Source organism: Arvicanthis niloticus, chromosome 13 (genome assembly GCF_011762505.2).
Source record: "Arvicanthis niloticus isolate mArvNil1 chromosome 13, mArvNil1.pat.X, whole genome shotgun sequence".
NCBI lineage: Eukaryota > Metazoa > Chordata > Mammalia > Rodentia > Muridae > Arvicanthis > Arvicanthis niloticus.
Window position 1 is genome coordinate 12,121,676 of NC_047670.1, and position 17,908 is coordinate 12,139,583.

The window sequence follows — 17,908 nt, forward strand, 5'->3', positions numbered from 1 at the left end:
GACCATCGGCTGCGGGCGCGGGAGGGGACGCTGCGAGGGGGCGGGGACAGAGCCGGCCGGGGTCTTGCGGGCCCTGGAGCTGGTCGCCGCGTTCCTCGGATCTGTGACTCCGCGGTAATGTGGAGAGGGTGAGAGTTCCGCGACGTCGCCCCGTTAGGGCCGGCCTCCTCAGGCTGCATCCTCCCCCTGCCCGGGGCCGCGGTGGTGGCGCCGCGACCCCGCCCTCGCGCGCGGGTCCTTCCCTGTGCTTGCACGCTTCTCCCGGTGCCAGACCCGGCCCCAGCGTCAGGCGGCTTTGCTTCTGTGTTCTGTCACTGCCGGGGTCCCAGCCTTCTCGGGCCGGGGCCTCCGGCGCCGCGGCAGGACGGGGAGAAGAACTATGGCATCCTGCGTGGGGAGCAGGACTCTGAGCAAGGATGATGTGAACTACAGGATGCATTTCCGCATGATCAACGAGCAGCAAGTGGAGGACATCACCATAGACTTCTTCTACCGGCCGCACACCATCACCCTGCTCAGCTTCACCATCATCAGCCTCATGTACTTCGCCTTCACCAGGTGAGTCTGGGCCTGGAGTCGCGCAGAGCGCCGGAGAGCGGAGGGCAGAGACGACGGGGAAGCAGTGGAGGGGAAGGTGGCCCGGTGTGGCTGGTGGTGAGGAAGTGAGTAGCTGTTCCCTGCGTGCAAGCTCGCGGACACAAGGGCCACGCAGCTCCTCCTCCTACCGCGTGGCTTACAGTCCTCTCTGCCTGCTCTTCCACCTTCCACTCCTCATGTCCAAATTCCATCTCTGTCATTCACTGCATCCGGCCACACCAGAAGCTCATGCAGGTCACCTAGCTGGGTTACCCACACCCCTTTGCTCTGCATCATTCCCTGTCACTACCAGGTGGCTTTGCTCCGTAACCATTTCATCCGCGGTCTGTCCCCAGCAAACCGCATGAACCATTTCATGATTGAACCTTCTTCTACTCACTACACACATAAAACACACACCATACGCAGGCCCGGTATACAGGGAAATCCTCTGTCATTCAGTATTACCAGGCACACACACACGCACACGCACACGCACATACGCACATGTGAGGTGCGCCACACTGTTCTTCCAATACATTTTCCAGTCGTCTAGCATAACTCTTCTTCCAGTGTCAAACACCACCGCTATGCCACTGCATCAGCAGCCGCTGTTGACACATCCCAGTGGACACCTCCCATCAAGCACAGGCCAATACCCATCAGCTCCAATGTACTGTACTCTATAGGCGACAGCTGACCACACATCACAAGGGGCATACCCTGCCCTGCCTTCTCATGCATCAACATACCGGCTGAAAGGAGATAGTGTCGAGCAATTGTGTACTATCTAGAGACTAGAGAATGCTAACCATACTGAACAAAACACGTAAAATGCACACAACATAACACAGCTCTTATTCCCCTAAAAATATACACACATGTTCAGATCACTTCAAGTAGCTGCGAGTGTTCGTACCTTGCAAGGGTACTCTATCTGTGGCCCCTTGACCTCAGCCAAGGAGCACACACACCCCTCTTTCTGTTTACAGTTTATATTATCTGAACTACTTTTTTTAAAAGAGAGGGGTCATACCCTACCTACCACACCCTTATGGCTTTCAGGAGTAACCAAGAAAGACAGTTGATTTCAGAACTGGCTATGATTTTAGGGGAGTTATTTGTGAGGGTCCATGCCTGCAGATTAGGAAGACTAAATGAGCGTGTGCACTGTTCAGCAGACTACCTGGCACATGAGGCCCTGAGTGTCTACCCTTCTTTCTGTTGTGATAGGATTAGACTGTATAGCCTTAGCTACACTTTAATCCTCACTCCTGCCTTAGCCCAGTGTTGGGAGTATAGGCTTGGACCACCATACCCAGCTTTTCTTGGTATTTTTATCCAATAATCAGTCAAAGTCTGGGGAAAATAAGTTGACCAATCGTAAGTTTTGAAGCAATGTCTGGTATTTACTAGAGGGGAGGGCAGAAGCATGTAATGCTACATGTGAGACAGTGCTGTACCATACAGACTACATTGCAAATGTTTATTTGTATATATTACTTCAAATATAGAAACAGTAGGTAAGTTATTCTTACTTAGGGGTGCTGTTCCCATTATTGTAAAGTATGCTAATATTTTGCAGATCAGACCCTTCTTCCTATAGCATCTAGCCAGTCAAATTTCTGGCTTTAGAAAGAACTCACTCTTGAGCCTAATTATGGTTACTGTCAACTACTCATTGTGCCAATTGATTTTACCATATAAAAGTTGTATGACTGCCTATTTTGGGGGGGGGGGGGTTCAAGACAGGGTTTCTCTGTAGTCCTGGCTATCCTGGAACTCACTCTGTAGACCAGGCTGGCCTCGAACTCAGAAATCTGCCTGCCTCTGCCTCCCAAGTGTTGGGATTAAAGGTGTGCACCACCACCGCCCGGCCGACTGCCTAATTTTTTAGTCCCCAGTGTCCTCATCTGTACACAAAGTGAAAATACCAGTATTGACACCTTATAAAGTTGTAATGAGAATTAATGTTTTTGGATAGCTGTTGCTTACTTAGCTAAGTGCATGGCATACCATTTCATTGTGTGATAATACTTTCTAAGCTACATTTATTGCTGAGAAGATACAGTATGTTCTCGAGTTGAGAACGAAGGTAGAGGTGTTGAAAAATGAGGCTTGCATAGCATGTCTGCTTGTCTCACATTAACTTATATTTAATTTCATCTAACAGGTGGGTTTGAAGTGATGGAGTGGTGAGAGGGTTCTTTTGAAATGACAAAAAATATTACTATTTTATTTATATATTTTTGTATTATACTATTTTATTTTAGATGATGAAAATCAGAATGCATAATTTGTTTCAACAATGTGTCTTTAAAATTATTGTAAGCCCTTTCAAACTACAGCTGTCTTTCTCTTTTCTAATTCAGAAAGTAATGTTCTAGAATTTCTTTTTTAGGCCATATTCTGTCTAGTTGATGTATTGTAGCAGGGAAGTATGAAAAAATGAATACAAATCTTAGCAGCTTGTGAAAAGTAGTTTTTTTTTAAAAAATCACTTGAACTTTGAACTATGGACCTTTCCAAAAGTTATAACAATTTTATTTCTTATGCTAATTTCATAAAGAAATCACATACTGAGGAATTAGTCGCACATTTACTTTACATAAAATCAGATGCATAATTAATAGAATTAAGAGTTACTAGTGTCTACTTTCTGTACTAGTTTATGATCCATGTATGTGAGCTGTTATAACGATAGCGCAGTTTTCTCCATGAAGATTGAAAGTAATGGTTTTTCAAATAAAAACTTTTCACACGGCCAGAAGGCAGAAGAACAGATGCTCCAACATTTTGAAGTAGAGCGAGTGTCCAGGTGTTCAGAGGTCTCTATAAATTGGCTAAGTTTTAGAAACTACGATTTGTGCTTCCCACAATTACAGTTAACTCAGTCATTCTGGATTTCTGATGGGGTTGAAAACATATAGCTATTGACCTTAAGAGAAAAGATTTGAGTGGATGGTCGTCAGCTGACATTCATCCTAAAGCCAGGTTCAGAACTAAATGTTCTAGTTAGAATAGATGACAGAGGAGCTGGTTTGTCAACAAAAGGATGGACTGGGTATTAGGACTATCCTGTACCTCACTGGTACAAATTGGCATAATAATGCTCTAATTGTATTTTGAGAGAAAAGTTTCATTTTAACAGGAAGGGTAATATGTAGGAGGAGCTAAGGTGGGAGGAGTACTGAGAGGAAGAAAAGGAGTAAGAAGAGGAGAAGAAGAAGGAGAGGAGAAGCTAGGTGAAGAAAGAGAGAAAGAGGGGGGAGACAGGGAGGCAGAGGTTCAAGTATCTCCACCAGTCAAAGATAGTTGTTATATCTAGGTTGGTCAGTGGGTTACACCTCTGATTGAACAATTCCAAACTTAAAAAGCCTATGATTAACATTTTTTAAAAAAAAATGTATAAATGCAAAAAGGAAAAGGGGGCATGGGATAGGGGTTTCCTAAGGGGGGTGGGGGGGAATGGGGATAGGGGATGCCATCTGAAGTGTAAATAAAATATCTAATTAAAAAAAACTTTTCACACTATGCTCTTTGTGTAATGACTGTCTATATTACCTTATATAAACTTCTGGTGAGACAATGTTCAGTGCAAGTCCTTCAATCAAACTTTTAAAATATGGCTTAATTTTTAATGCGCTGTGAATACCCTGCAGGAGTTCTAGATTGTGAAGGATTTGATACGTCAAACAGCAGTGTGAAGTAAGGTTGGATTTGTCCAGGAGTTCTTCTGTTAGTTCTTTAGTTTGAGTGTCACTCAAGGGTACTTATTGGTGGGAGGTTCAATACAAGATATTGGAAGATGGTAGAATATTACAAGATATTGGAAGATGGTAGAACCATTCAGAGATAGTACCTATCGGGAAGTTCTTATGACCACTGTGTGCTTATTCTTGGAAGGTTTCTTTTATTTATTTCATCACTGAAATCTTACTAGGAGGGTCTTATAATGGAGGAAACTTGCTCTTGCCCTATTTTAAATATAGTCACTTAACATAGTGTGTTTCAAGCCAGCCAGGCTATGTAGTAAGACTGTCTCAAAAACAAACAAAAAAAGGACACCCAAAATTTCAATCACACACGTTCCTGCCGTTGTTACCCATGACAGAAAAGGTTGCAGTGAACTGGCAGCCCTCTGCTAGCACGCTGTTAGCACTTGCCAACAGAAATTGTTCCCTGTGTAGATGAGATCATCTCAGTGCAAACGACGGTACCTATGGTACCTATGTGATTATTAATTCACTTGCCCTTGTTTTCTCCAGATAGAGAACTAAGAGGATAGACCAGGGGGAGGGGAGGGGACTAGATGCTTGCTTTGGTTTTGAGTAGTGTTTTTTACTTAATTTCCCTTACCAGCTTTGCAAATTCCAGTTTTTCATTTTTCCTTGGGCCTCATTTCTGGCCTTTCTGTGGTTCTCTAGGGGTTCCTGCCAGCCTTCCTGATTTCTCTTTCAAGAGCATATAAAGGCCCCTTAAAAATGCTTCTGTACATTATTAATGAAGTTGCCTTGGTTCTGCTTTTATATATATATATATATATATATATATATATATATATATATATATATATAATTTTTTTTGTCTCTCTCTGTAAGAGAAACTTTGATGTCTCTGGCACCGGCAATATTAATTAATGGTTTGTAGTATTGGCTCAAGAAGTGTACAGCTAACACTAGACCAGCCCTAACCACAGAATGCTGTTCAGCTGCATTATATTAGGTCACATTTGAAGGACAGTTAACATTGATAGTCACCGTTTGTTTCCCTGTTATTTGAATCATTTTAAAATTAGGATTAAATAAGCATCTTTTAAAATATTTTTCTTAAATTTATCTGTTCTCCTCCCAATAAATTATAAACCTATTAGGTAGAAGAGTTATATGTTTCTTTGAGGTCATCTTCAGTGAATAGACCCTTGGATGACTCAGATATTTTGATTTCAACGGTACCTTACCCTGAATGGATTATATACTCAGACCTCTTGGTAAATGATGCTAATTCATACTGGTCTTTTCAAATATTTGTTTATTGTTTCAGACGTAGCAAGTTTAATCCTGTGATATAATCCTCATAGCTCTTGATTTGTGTACAGGAGCTAGCTGTTTTGAAATTTCACCTAGTCCAGAAACCAGGACTGGTCCAGCCCGCTTGGTCTGCTTCCTTAGTCCTGGCTTTGTGTTCAGTACTGCTCAACAGCTGAGCTGTCCCTATTCCATTCAGCCTAACTCTTCGCTATTCTTGAGCTCACCTGGGTTATCTTTAGCAGGTTTTGGGGACCTCTTGTACCTGTTCTCCATTGACTATTTCAAACTAGCTTAGCAAATCGCCAGCCCCTTGGAACAGCACACTCCCACGCCTCTCTTCAAGGATCATTACATATTAAAGCAAAACTGTGATCTTGCCTGCCTGCCTGCCTCTGCTGGGCCCAGGGAGTGGCACTATCAGAAGGTGTGGCCCTGTTGGAGTAAGTATGGCCTTGTTGGAGTAAACATGGCACTGTGGGTGTGGGCTTTAAGGCCCTCATCCTAGCTGCCTGGAAGTCTGTATTCTGCTAGCAGCCTTCATGATAATGGATTGAACCTCTGAATCTGTAAACCAGCCCCAATTAAATGTTGTCCTTTAAGACTTGCCTGGGCCATGGTGTCTTTTCACAGCAGTACAATCCTAACTAAGACAGAAGTTGGTACCGGGGACTGGGGTATTGCTGTGATAGGCCTGAGCATGCTTTTATTTAGAAGAATGTGGATTTTGAGACTTTGGATTTTGAAAACAGTGGAATGCTTTAAATGGGGCTTAATGGGCCATCCTAATAAGACTATGGACTTTGTTACTGAGAATGATTTGAATTGTGCAAACTTGGTTTCAGTGTAGAAGAACTTCAGTATGTGGCCTAGAGACTGTTTTAGTAGCATTTTGGTGAACATGACTGCTTGTGGCCCTTGAAGAGTCTGCCTGAGGCTAAGGTGAAGAGACTCAGATGAATTGCATTGATAAAGGAAGTCTCGGAGATGCCCATCATAGACTTCATTCTCTGGTTAAGTCTCTCGAAGAGCATTTTGAATAAGCATAGCAAACTTAGAAAGGAAAAATATAAAGTGTATGGTTTGAGTAGTAAAGGGGCACCAGGAAGTGAAATGGAGCTAAATCTTGTGTTCAAGGATAATAAATTAAGGAAGTAGTAACCTTGGGGCAAGATCCCACCCAGCTAAATTTAGGTCCAAGCTTGGTAGTACAAGCCTTTAATCCTAGGGGGCCAAGACAAGCAGATCTCTGAGTTCAAGGCCAGCCTAGAACAGAGCAAGTTTTAAGTGAAGAAAAAAACTTAAAATCCAGGCTAGATGGACCACACCTTTAATCCTAGTGCTTAGGAGACAGGAAGCCAAGTTTGCACAATTCAAATCTATTGAGTTCAAAGTCATTCTACAGAGCAAGTTCCAGGACAGCCAAGCTTAGGCAGAGAAGGAATTGGAAAACAGAAAGCTAGTGACAATGTAATAGAACAAGGGGCCATTTTCCAGCTCCTGCAAGCAGCAGAACTTGGCAGCTTCAGCTATGTGGCTCTGGCTTTAGAGTCCAGAATGGAAGGGACTACTGGGATAATTGATGGTAGTTAGCTGGAGGTAAGAAATTAGTGGTGATTAAGAAGAGACCAGAATCACTAAGGTGAAGTCTTCTGGGAAGTGTTTTCTGAGAGCACAAAGAATCTGTGTTCCAGAGATAGCCAGGTTGTACCTTGTGCTGCAGCTATACTTGGTAATGTGTAAAAGTCACCCAGATAGTACTGGTTTTGAAGGCATGAAGGGGTCATGAAGAACAGCTGAGGCTTGGCACTGTGAGAGGCCATGGAAGGCCATTCATCGGTGAAGGTGCAACCTTAGTTGCAGTTGATAATCCAGCACTGAATGGGTGATGCAAAGGTGTTGAGGCTTAATACCATAAAGAGAGCCTAGGAGAGGCTATTGATGAAGCCTAGCTGCAGTGGAAGACACCAGCATATTGGAGATGTCAGTACCATGGGATGATCACCAAGAACAGCATGGCAGTGGAGTAGATCAACCTGAGCTTAGAGTGCTACGGAGGGTAGAGCTGGAGAAATGACACCAGCCCTTTGGAGGAGCCCAGAAAATCATGTGTGAATTCCAGATATTGAAACAAGAAGCTGTAACATTGAAGTTGCCTTGGAGACAGTCCCAAAATGTTCAAGATGCCAGAGCCATGGGCTGTCTGCTGAAGAAAGCTGCTAACAGGGAATGGAACCAGCCCAGGAGAAAGTTTGTTGCAGTCAACAAAGATGAAAAAGGAGTTGGAGATCTGAAGTCTGCTTTGACATCAGCAATGGTGATGCAGAGTTTACCCAGCTGGTTTCTTGTCTTGCTTTGGGGATTACAGTTAAGTGATTGGATGAATGTCAGAAGAGACTTTGAACTTTTAACATTGATGAGACTGTTATAAACTATGGGGACATTGAAAGTTGGACTAAATGTATTTTGCATTATGCAATGTTTAGGCATGGCCCCCATAAACTCATGTTTGAACAAGCCTATGTGGGCCATTATTGGAGTAGGCATGGCACTGTGGATATGGGCTTTTAAGACCCTCACTGTAGCTGCCTGGAAGTCAGTATTCTGCTAGCAGCCTTCAGATGAAGATGTAGAACTCTCAGCTTCTCCTGCATCATGCCTGCCTGGATGCTACCATGTTCCCACCTTCATGATAATGGACTAAACTGGACTTAATCTGTAAGCCAGCCCCAATTAAATATTGTCCTTATAAAATTTGCCTTGGTCATGGTATCTGTTCATAGCAGTAAAACCCTAAGATACCCTAGTACTGTCTGTCTGTCTGTCTGTCTGTCTGTCTGTCTCTGTCTCTGTCTCTGTCTCTTTCTGTCTCTCTCTCTCTCTTTCTCTCTCTCCCTCCCTCCCTCCCCCTCCCCCTCTCTGTCTGTCTGTCTCTCTCTCTCTCTCTCTCTCTCTCTCTCTCTCTCTCTGTCTCTTTCCCCCTCCCCCATGTCCTCCCTTCAGCTCCTCTGACTATTCACAAGCACATAGCACCCTTCACAGCCCATTTGGCTGGTTCTTTTCCTGAACCACCTTTCTTGATGTTCTAAGAAGGATGATCCATGTATATAGTTCTCAATGCCATTTTATTATAGCTTCCTTCATTGCAATATTTGTTTCCTGTCAAATCGTTGATGCCCAGTATCTTCCATCATTGAGAGGATGGTTGCCTAGTTTCCTGAAGAGTATACTCTGTTATCCATACATGTCAAAAATGAAACTGACATAGAATCTGAGTCACTAAGTCTCCTGATTTGTCCTTTCCCTACTCTGGTTAACCCCTTTCTGGGTGATTTCTACAGTACTGGATCCATGTTCACAGCATAGAAGTGTTGACTGTTTATACCAGCTGTAGGCTCAGCAGGCCCCTGCAGTGACCCTTTGTAGATGGAAGGAAAGTCTGTCAATGGACACTGTAGGTTAAACTGTAGGATCGCCTTCATGTTATCCAGTTCCCACCCACTCTACCAAATCATCTGCAACATTCTTGCCCCCACCCAATGTATTGCAGATATCCACTGTATACTTGCTGTGAGCATTGGAAGTCCCTTGTTAGAACCACGTGGGACCTGTTCCTTAGGAAACTTAATGGCAATCTTCTTCACAGCTGCATTGTCAGTGTCTGGCTAGTGCTCTTCTGCATAGGTCAGGTTTAGCAAAGAGAGAAGAGGACTTTGTCTCCTCAAACCCATGTGTTAGCATCTGAGAAACCTTGACCTCAACCAGCATTCTAAAGTTCCCCAACATAGCACGAATTAGATGAAGGAGCAAATGGAAACAAGACTGTCCAGTCATGTGAACTAATGAGGGTAGACCCTTTTGTGGCAGACTCTCCTCTAAGTAATCCTCATGAGGATCCCATGGAGAGCTGTGACTACTAACTGAGGAGGAAACAGAAAAGTTAAATAATCTGCCTAAGGTCACACAGCTGGCATTTCAGCTAGAGACTGTAGCCTTCAACACTGTACTGTGTAGCTGCTCCACAGGACAATGCTTGTACCTCGGACCGGGACTCATCAGTAAGATGCATCTATGATTACCTTCCACTTTAAGGTGTAGGTGGTTTATGCACAGAGCAGGTAGTTGCCCAGTGAGGCATAGAACATAGTTGATGACTGTAGATAGTCTGGTTCATTAAGAATGGCCCCTTTCTCAAAGTTCCTTGTTATGAATAATAGGAAACTGTCAATACATCTTAATCCAAGGTTAAATTTCTCAATGACTTGCAGTTTAGAGAAGATAGACTCTTGAAGTGTGGCCTTGTGTGCTCAGGTTGCCCTGAGGCTAGCTGGGCAACCCTTCAGTGTTTGGTTCCTTTTATGCACTCATAGAAGCTGTGCTAGGTGCTCAAAAAAGGCATGAAGGTGGGGCTGTGGTCTGGCAGACTCAGATTACTAATTTTACCTGTTCCCCTCATCTTTCATCACTGAGCATGGTCTGCTTTGATCCCCCTGTTCAGGATTTTTCCAGTTTATTGAAGTCCTCAGTGTCTTCATACATTTTTTCTAATTAAGCAAATAGGAAACTGCCATTTTAGTGTTGTCTCACTACCTTTTTTCCATTAATAGGCCACATTTGGTTCTGCCCAATAATGTTGCTCAAAGGTTACAGGTTATAGGTTTGTTTTATTAATTGTAAGTATCATTATTATTCTTTTGGGACAGATTGTCCTGTATCCCAAGGTGGTCTCAAACTCCCAGTCTTCCTGCATTTGTTTCCTAAGTGCTCAGATCACCTATATGTTTTATTATATCCAGCTTTGATTTTATATTCTTAGTAGTGATCCCAAGTTCTTATTGATATGGTTTCAAGTGTTTTGACTAGTCAGTAATTATTTTTAAATTAAAAATTATGTGTAAGGGAGTGTGTGTGTGTGTGTGTGTGAGTGTGTTGGGAGAAGGGGTACATATATGCTGAGGTAGGTATGTGGGGGTCAGAATACATCTTTGCGGAGTCAGTTCTGCTTTTATGTGAGTCGTGGGGATTGAACTCGGGGTTGCAGTCTTGTGCACAAGCCTTTATCCCCTGAGCCATCCTATTTTCCAATAACTTGAAATGGAGATTGATTTGATGGTTTCTGTAGACATTTATTCACATTGTTTGAAGTTAAAGTTATACCAAAGGTTTGTATAGGGAAAAGTCTCTCCCAGTACCTCGCTTTCAGACCCTAACTGAATAAAGTCTTTTTCTCTGTTTCTTGGGTGCAGAGACGTTTTAGGTGGCTGTAGATGCAAGTTATAACTTAAATTCCTATATTAACCTTATTTGTACAAATAATTGCTCATCGTGCCTACTGTTCTACTGTTTCTTCATGATTTTTTTTTTAAATTTCTGGGAACAGTTAATTTGTAGAAACTTTCCTTCCTTTTTATGGCTGCCTAGTTTTCTGCTGTGAGACTAGACTGTAATTTAATCAAGTTTCTTTGGTGAATGTCTAACTTTTGTCCAGTCTTTTGTGAATACATATAATTTTGCAATAAACAGCCTTGTATACATGCCACTTAACATACACCAGAGAGTGTTTGAAGCAGAGGTTCTCAGGGTAGAACATCTGAACCACAGGAAAAGCTGTAAGTTCATATAATTGTAACTAATGCATAGAGTGCCTGCTTACCTGTTTCTTCATAGCCTCTCCTGCTTAGTCAGATAAAAATGGTCTGTTAGTGTTACCTTAATTTGTCCATCTCTTTCCATTTCCTGCCTGATGCTAGTTTCTTCACAACCCTCTCCCATTTCCCTGTTGATGATTTTGCTATGATCATCTGTTGTATTTTCTGTTATTTGATTTTTGAAGGAGGTGTTAGTGTCACCATCTCACAGCAAGGGCACTGGGATGTTGGCTTGAAGAAAAATGTTGTTCCTTCTATGCAGCTATTCTTCCATGAGACCAGTGGCATGAAAAAGGAATATGGAGCCTCCTTGACTTTCAGCCAAAGGGACCAGGCTAGGATTTTTAGGGCAATGTGGTAGATAGTAAATCATTGGGGTGTCCATTGAAATAAAATTACACAGTGCTGGCCTATGAGATCTGTTGGCTTCTTAGGTTTGGCTTTGGAGGGAGCCCTATAATGGAACCAGCATTAGTTTGTTAAGCTACTTGGATGCATGGATGGTCTGGGAAACGCTATGTGATCTCATTTCAGAACTGCTCAGCCCTGTTCTAACTGTAGAAGCTGATTAATTGGTGGCAGAAACTTGGCTTCCAACTTCTGTTTTTAACCCAGTACCCTAGGACAGTCCTTAAATGAAGGCAGCTCGTTGTATCATTCCATGTCTCTTCATGTTCCATACTTGGTTTTTGGGATAACTTTTTCTTTTTTGTGTGTGTGTTTGTGTGTGTGCGAGGCACACAGTGTGAATGTGTGAGCTTGTGTGGAGACTAGAGGACAACTTTTGTTCTCTTTCACCTTTCTATGGGTTCTGGGGATCAAAGGCTTACACAGCAAGGGTCTTAACCCAGACAGCTTTGTTGGGGGGCCGGGTGGAGGTTGTTGTTGTTGTTTGGGTTTTTTGGTTTGGTTTGGTTTGGTTTGGTTTGGGTTGAGTTGAGTTTTTCAAAACAGTTTCTCTGCATAGCCCTGGCTGTCCTAGAACTTGTTCTGTAGACCAGGCTGGCCTCAAACTCAGAGACCTCCATCCTCTGCCTCCCGAGTGCTGGGATTAGCTGCCACTGCCCATCATAAATTCAGCTTCTTTTTGCTTGCTTCTTGTCTCCTTGTCTTTGAAATATCTCCTTTCATTCTGTTTCATGTCATACTTTCTGCCTACTTATTTTACATTTTAAAAACTGCAGAACTGAACTTTCTTCTTTCAAGCGTCTCAGAAATTATCAGTAAATCAGGAAATCCTCTTCTTGTTTTACATTTCTATTTCCCACGTTGTGTTTGCTTTTTGTGAGTTCCACATATGTCACCAGTTAGTGTTTATTAGTCTTTCAGTTTGTCTGTCTTGCTCCTTCAACATAAAGGGTCCAACAGCATTTCCACAGTAGCTCCTTGTCATCCGCAGTTAGTCCGCAGTCTGTTAAATGTGTAGCATGTGTCAGGTTCCAAGAACAGAAGGGAATAAGCCCCTATTTCATAAGTGTGATTCCTGCAAGGTAGACAGGGAACACTTAGCAACCAACAAATGGGACCAGTTCAACCACTGGGGTGATGGATCAGTGAACAAGTGATGTTAGAAAGCCAGACATGAGAGCAATGGTAGCCGTTTTCTTTTTTTATCATTCTGCTTCTGCTCTGATTTTAAATCTTATATATTTTTTTTTCTTCTCTTGCTTTTCTTGGCTTACTGCTGCTTTCTTGTTGACCACCGTTTTTATGCTTCTTCCTGTATCCTGTAGGTCCGTTTTCAAGAATAGTTGATATAATCTTGTCACATTGCTCTTTTCCTGGTGACTTCTTGTTCTATTCTTTGTGAAAATTTCCCTTGCTGCTGTATCAAGCAAGGGTATCTTTTGTATCTTTTAAGATCAAGACATTTTTCCAGAACAAAACCTTGTGATTTTGACATCTTGGGGTTTTGTATTTGAATAACAGTGCATCTCAAATGAATGTTTGAGTAGAATATATGTTGATGTTTAAGATGATCAGTTTTTTTTAAGTATATTATTTCATAGAAATTTTGGTGGTGGAGATGGGCTTTGTGCATGCTAAGCACACTGAGCTCTACCTTCAGCCACCATTTCCTTTTATGTATGACCTGGGCTTTATTTAGGGAGTGTTGGTTTTAGGATGTGACACTGAACAGTGAACTGTGTGTAGTGACTTTGCTCAGCAAAAGAAAGACTGCAGTCTCTGGTGTTTGACTGGTGGGAAACACACTGGGTTTTGGTTTCCTGTTTAAATCTGAAGGTGGATTCTCAATGTCGTTTTTCATTTTCAGGGATGACTCTGTTCCTGAAGACAACATCTGGAGAGGCATCCTTTCCGTTATTTTCTTCTTTCTCATCATCAGTGTGTTAGCATTCCCCAATGGTAAGTCCTGTCTTAAGTTAAAGAGGTTCTCCTGTGCATCATGCCCTTCTGAGCTTTTGAGTTGCAAATCATCTAGAAGATGGGTTTTGCATAACTATCATGAATACAGACTCAGTAGCTAGACCACCTATTCTGCCACTTCCCAGCTGTGTGGCCTCCATGTCTTTAAATGTGTTTCAGTTTTTCTCCTGTTTGATGAGGGTAACAGGAAGGTATTCTGAGAGCTAACTAAATTAATAACGTTAAAGCCATGTGTTGTCTTGTTTTTTAATTGCGATAACAAAATGCCTGGGACTACATACCTCATAAAGCATGAAAGTTCTGAAGCCCACCGTTTTCAAGCTGAAATTGCATTCTGCATGTTACTGGCTCTGGTGAGGCTCCTCGCCTTTGCATCATGGTACATGGTCTCATGATAGAATTATGTACAAGAGAGGGAGCTTACATGGTAAGACTAGATTTAATATTTTATAATGACCCTCTGAGGAGAACTAACCAAGGTCCCAAGAGAACTGTATTATTCGTTTTAAAGGCAACACTCAATGACCACCCACTAGGTCCTGCCTCCTACAGCTTCCACTGCCTTTTAACATCCCTGTTGTGGGACCAAGCTCCTGACACCTGAGCCCTTTGAAGAGGAAGCACATGCAAACCAAGATGAATGCTAAACTCTTGATAATTATTCTTTTTATTTGTTTGTTAAACTGTTTTGTGGGGAAAGGATCTCTATGTATTCCAAGGCTATCTCCAACTTGCTCTAAAACACAGGGAGGCCTTTTCAGTCTGCTTTTCAGTCTGCTTGATTCTCCTTCCTGGGCCTCTGAGTGTTGGGATCACAAGAATTACAGGGATCCACTGCCATGCCCAGCTCAGCTCTTCTTTTCTGAAATGTTTTTATTATTGCTAGCTGAGGTAGGTGTACAGTACTCAGTATATTGTTTTGCCAAAGATAGAACTGGCTCCAATGAGTAATGTGTATTTATTACTTAAACAATTTACCTTTACTGATTGCGCATCTGGATCAAGCAGGAATCTGATGATTTCTATAAACCTCTTCTGTCAGGAGTAGATAAAGAAAGAAACAGAACTTTTCGTGCATGCTTCTAATTGATTCATACCTTCCCTCTGAAGTTTTCCTTAGAAGTTGTTCTGTTTTGTAATTAATCCCTTTCCATATCTCCTTTCTAGAATGTTCTGTGCTTGTTCTCTGTACCCATTTCTAAATGCTTACTGTTGCCTTGTCTTTTTCTCACACCTCTGAGATTTTTTGCAGTCTGCCTTATGGGTTATGCTCCATGGAACTACTCATATTTTAAATAGCATTCTTCAAAGTGTATTCAGCATGTAGGCTCCCATGCTTCAGAAGACTGCTATGTATGGCTTAGGAAGCTCATTCTGAATGTTACTGAATGCTGCTGGATATGGTCCATGGCAAAGGCCTCCAGGTTTCCCAAGCTGGTGGCACTGGAATTTTGTTTTATTATTTTGTTTCTTCTGTGAAGCACTGTGTTTATAAAAAATATGGTGTTTTTATACTGGTAGCCTGGAAGTCAAGACAGTAGACCCACAACTCTTGAGTTTTTTCAAAAATGAATTCTAAGTTCCCTTAGCTTCCCTAATGTTTTACCCTTTCTTTGTTTTCATTTGGTGTGGGTGCATGTGTGCACGCATTCCCAAGTGTGTATGTGTGGAATGGAGACCAGAGGTTGACCTAGGTGTTTTCTTGGGTCACTATCCATTTCTCATTCAAACCCTGAGCTTGGCAGTTCTTCCAAGAATGATGACTCTGCCACTTATGCTTTGATTACAGGTGGACCATCATGCCTTCCAGGAGCTATGTGAGTGCTAGGATTTTGAACTTTGGTCCTCACATTTTGGGGGCAAACTCTCAGCTTAGCTTTTAAATGTACCTTTAATGGAAATTTTGCATTATATGAAAACCTGCAGATCATATGCAGATATAATAATTTTTTTCTTGATGATTGATGTTATTTACAGTTACCAAGATTGGAGGACAAGGTGTACATTATTGACCTTGCTGTAAAATTTGCTAAAAGCAAGCCCTCAATGTCAGATATCTTTTTGGCTCTACCAACTTTTGTTTTCTTTTGTATATGTATCATTCAAAATCTTCAGATTTTAAGCTTAGAAGGAGACTTTGGGCATTTTTCAGCCCAGCGTTTCCTTCAAGGGTGCCATGTTGGAATGTTGCCAAAGTCTGTTTCCCCTGGTCTCTTTCAAAGGTGGTATAAAAATACAGCTTAGTTGTTAGTGGTCATGTACTCATGACTTGAAGGTGTATTTGTCTGTCCTGTCTTGTCTGTCTGTCTGTCTCTTTCTCTATTTTTTCATTTTCTGGTTATTTTGAGTCCAGAGCTTTCTGAAAATTTGAAGTGAATCTTAATAAGCCCTGATCTGCAAGTATGTCTTTCCTGGTGCTTCTTCAGTAACTGAGATACTTTTCTCAGGATACCAAAGGCATAGAGGTAGGGGATTAAATGTATTTGAAGTAACATTTGGTATAACTTCTGGGTTTTTCTCCATTCTTCAGTGAAGCATGTCCTCTCTCATCATGGAACTGTGATTTTCTTTTGACTTGGGAAGGTAAAACCATGCTCTTAGTCCCTATCCTTATCCTTAGCCAAGCCATACAGACACTATAGTCCAGAGGAGGAGAGAAGGGCCCATCTGGAACTCACCTAATTCAGCTCACTCAGTTTATAGATGAGAAAGCTGAAACCTGTGACCACCAGTCATCGTCTGAGGTCAGCTGCCTGCCCCAGTCTGCCTGGCTTTCAGCTTGGGTCTGCATCTTCCTACCTCAGCCTCTCTTTAGCCGTCTCTCAAACTAGATCCACTATGTAGGGCTTTCACCTGGCTGTACGATAATGCTTCCCCTTCCTTCTGTTTCTTTTCCTTTCTGTCAGCTTTTCTCTTCCCATAGTGTGGACTTGGTTGGCCTGTGCATAGAATGCTTTGGGTATTGCCAAAGGCAAGTCAAGGTTGGGTATGACGCTACTCTGCTACCCTCAAGTAGTATATGATTAGAAGAAGTTAGAATATTGATCTGAGCCTTCTTCTGCAGACATCCTTATAGTAACTCAAACTCCAGATAAGTAACCCAGCCCCATGAGACAGAGCTTCATCACACCCATGAGAATTAACAGTAGCCTGATGAACTACAGAGCTCCATGAATCATCCAAACACCTGTTAAAGGCCCTCTTCCCAGCACCAGCACAGCCGCAGGCAGCTAAGGAAGCAATCAGACTTCAACAGGCATTTCCAGAGCTTCCAGAGGACAAAGCATGTAAGGAAAGCAGGCAGCAAGCCTCTTCCTGCAGCCATGTTTGCCCAGCATAAGTGTTAACATAACTTGTTTTCCAAAGGCCACTCTCTCACACTTTACATAGGTCATAAAACCCATTTTTTTTCTTTGTGGGAGAATACCTTAGAAGTAGGCTCAGGATCCCAGTGGACGTTGTGGAGGGCTTTGCAGCTTTTCCCTCTGCTCCAGCTTTCAGGCTGCTAGCCTTGCTGAAGGCACTGTTCGAGGATACATTCCTGAGTAGAATATACATTATATGACTTCCCTCTTGCTCTGGTGTTGTCACCTTATTCTCTGCTCTCCCCACCCTTGACACATGCTTCCAAACAAAGTGTGGAAAGGAATGTGACAATGGAAGTGCCAAACTCATGTTTTCCTTCAAATTAGCCCTGGACAGCCCCACCCAGATGGTTCTAAGCTGGGACCCAGGCTCAGCCTCGTCCATCAGCAGATGAGCTTAGGTGATGTTCTGTGTTATTAGGAGTAAAACAACCTGTTTCTGATTTTTTTAAAATTTGTGTGGGTACGTGTGTGTTTGTATGAGAAGTATGTGCCCATGTTGATATGAGTTCGTACAGGCACATGTGTGCCGTAGCATACAGATCGGGGTCAGTGATAACCTTGGGTGTTGGTCTCTCTGTTGTTTGCCACTGCATGTGCCACGGTGTGTGGATTGTGAGCTTCCGGGGATTCTTCTGTCTCTTCCTCCATCTCACCATTGCAGACCTGGGATTATAAACATGAGCTGTTGGAGTCAGGTTTCTGGGATTTGAACTCAGGTTCTCATACTTGTACAACAAATAGTTACTGACTAAGCCTCCTGCTTTTGATTTTTGCGACTTGGTGTCTTAGTTTGGGTTTCTATTGCTGTGAAGCGACACCATGACCAAGGCAAGTCTTGAAAAGGAAACCATGGTGCTGGGGAGGGAACTGAGCGTTCTGTGTCTTGATGTGAGGGTAGCAG

General features: G+C 42.5%; 1 protein-coding gene across 1 annotated transcript in view; it reads left to right on the forward strand.

Annotated features, from left to right (window-relative positions):
* Positions 1–11: 11 nt before the first annotated feature.
* Ptdss1 (phosphatidylserine synthase 1) overlaps positions 12–17,908 on the forward strand; it is a 64,330-nt gene continuing 46,433 nt past the window's right edge. Inside the window, exons 1-2 of the mRNA XM_034516443.2 lie at positions 12–558; positions 13,527–13,618. Of these exons, the coding sequence (XP_034372334.1) occupies positions 380–558; positions 13,527–13,618 (271 nt within the window). The 5' untranslated portion in view covers positions 12–379. The remainder of the gene's footprint in view (positions 559–13,526; positions 13,619–17,908) is intronic.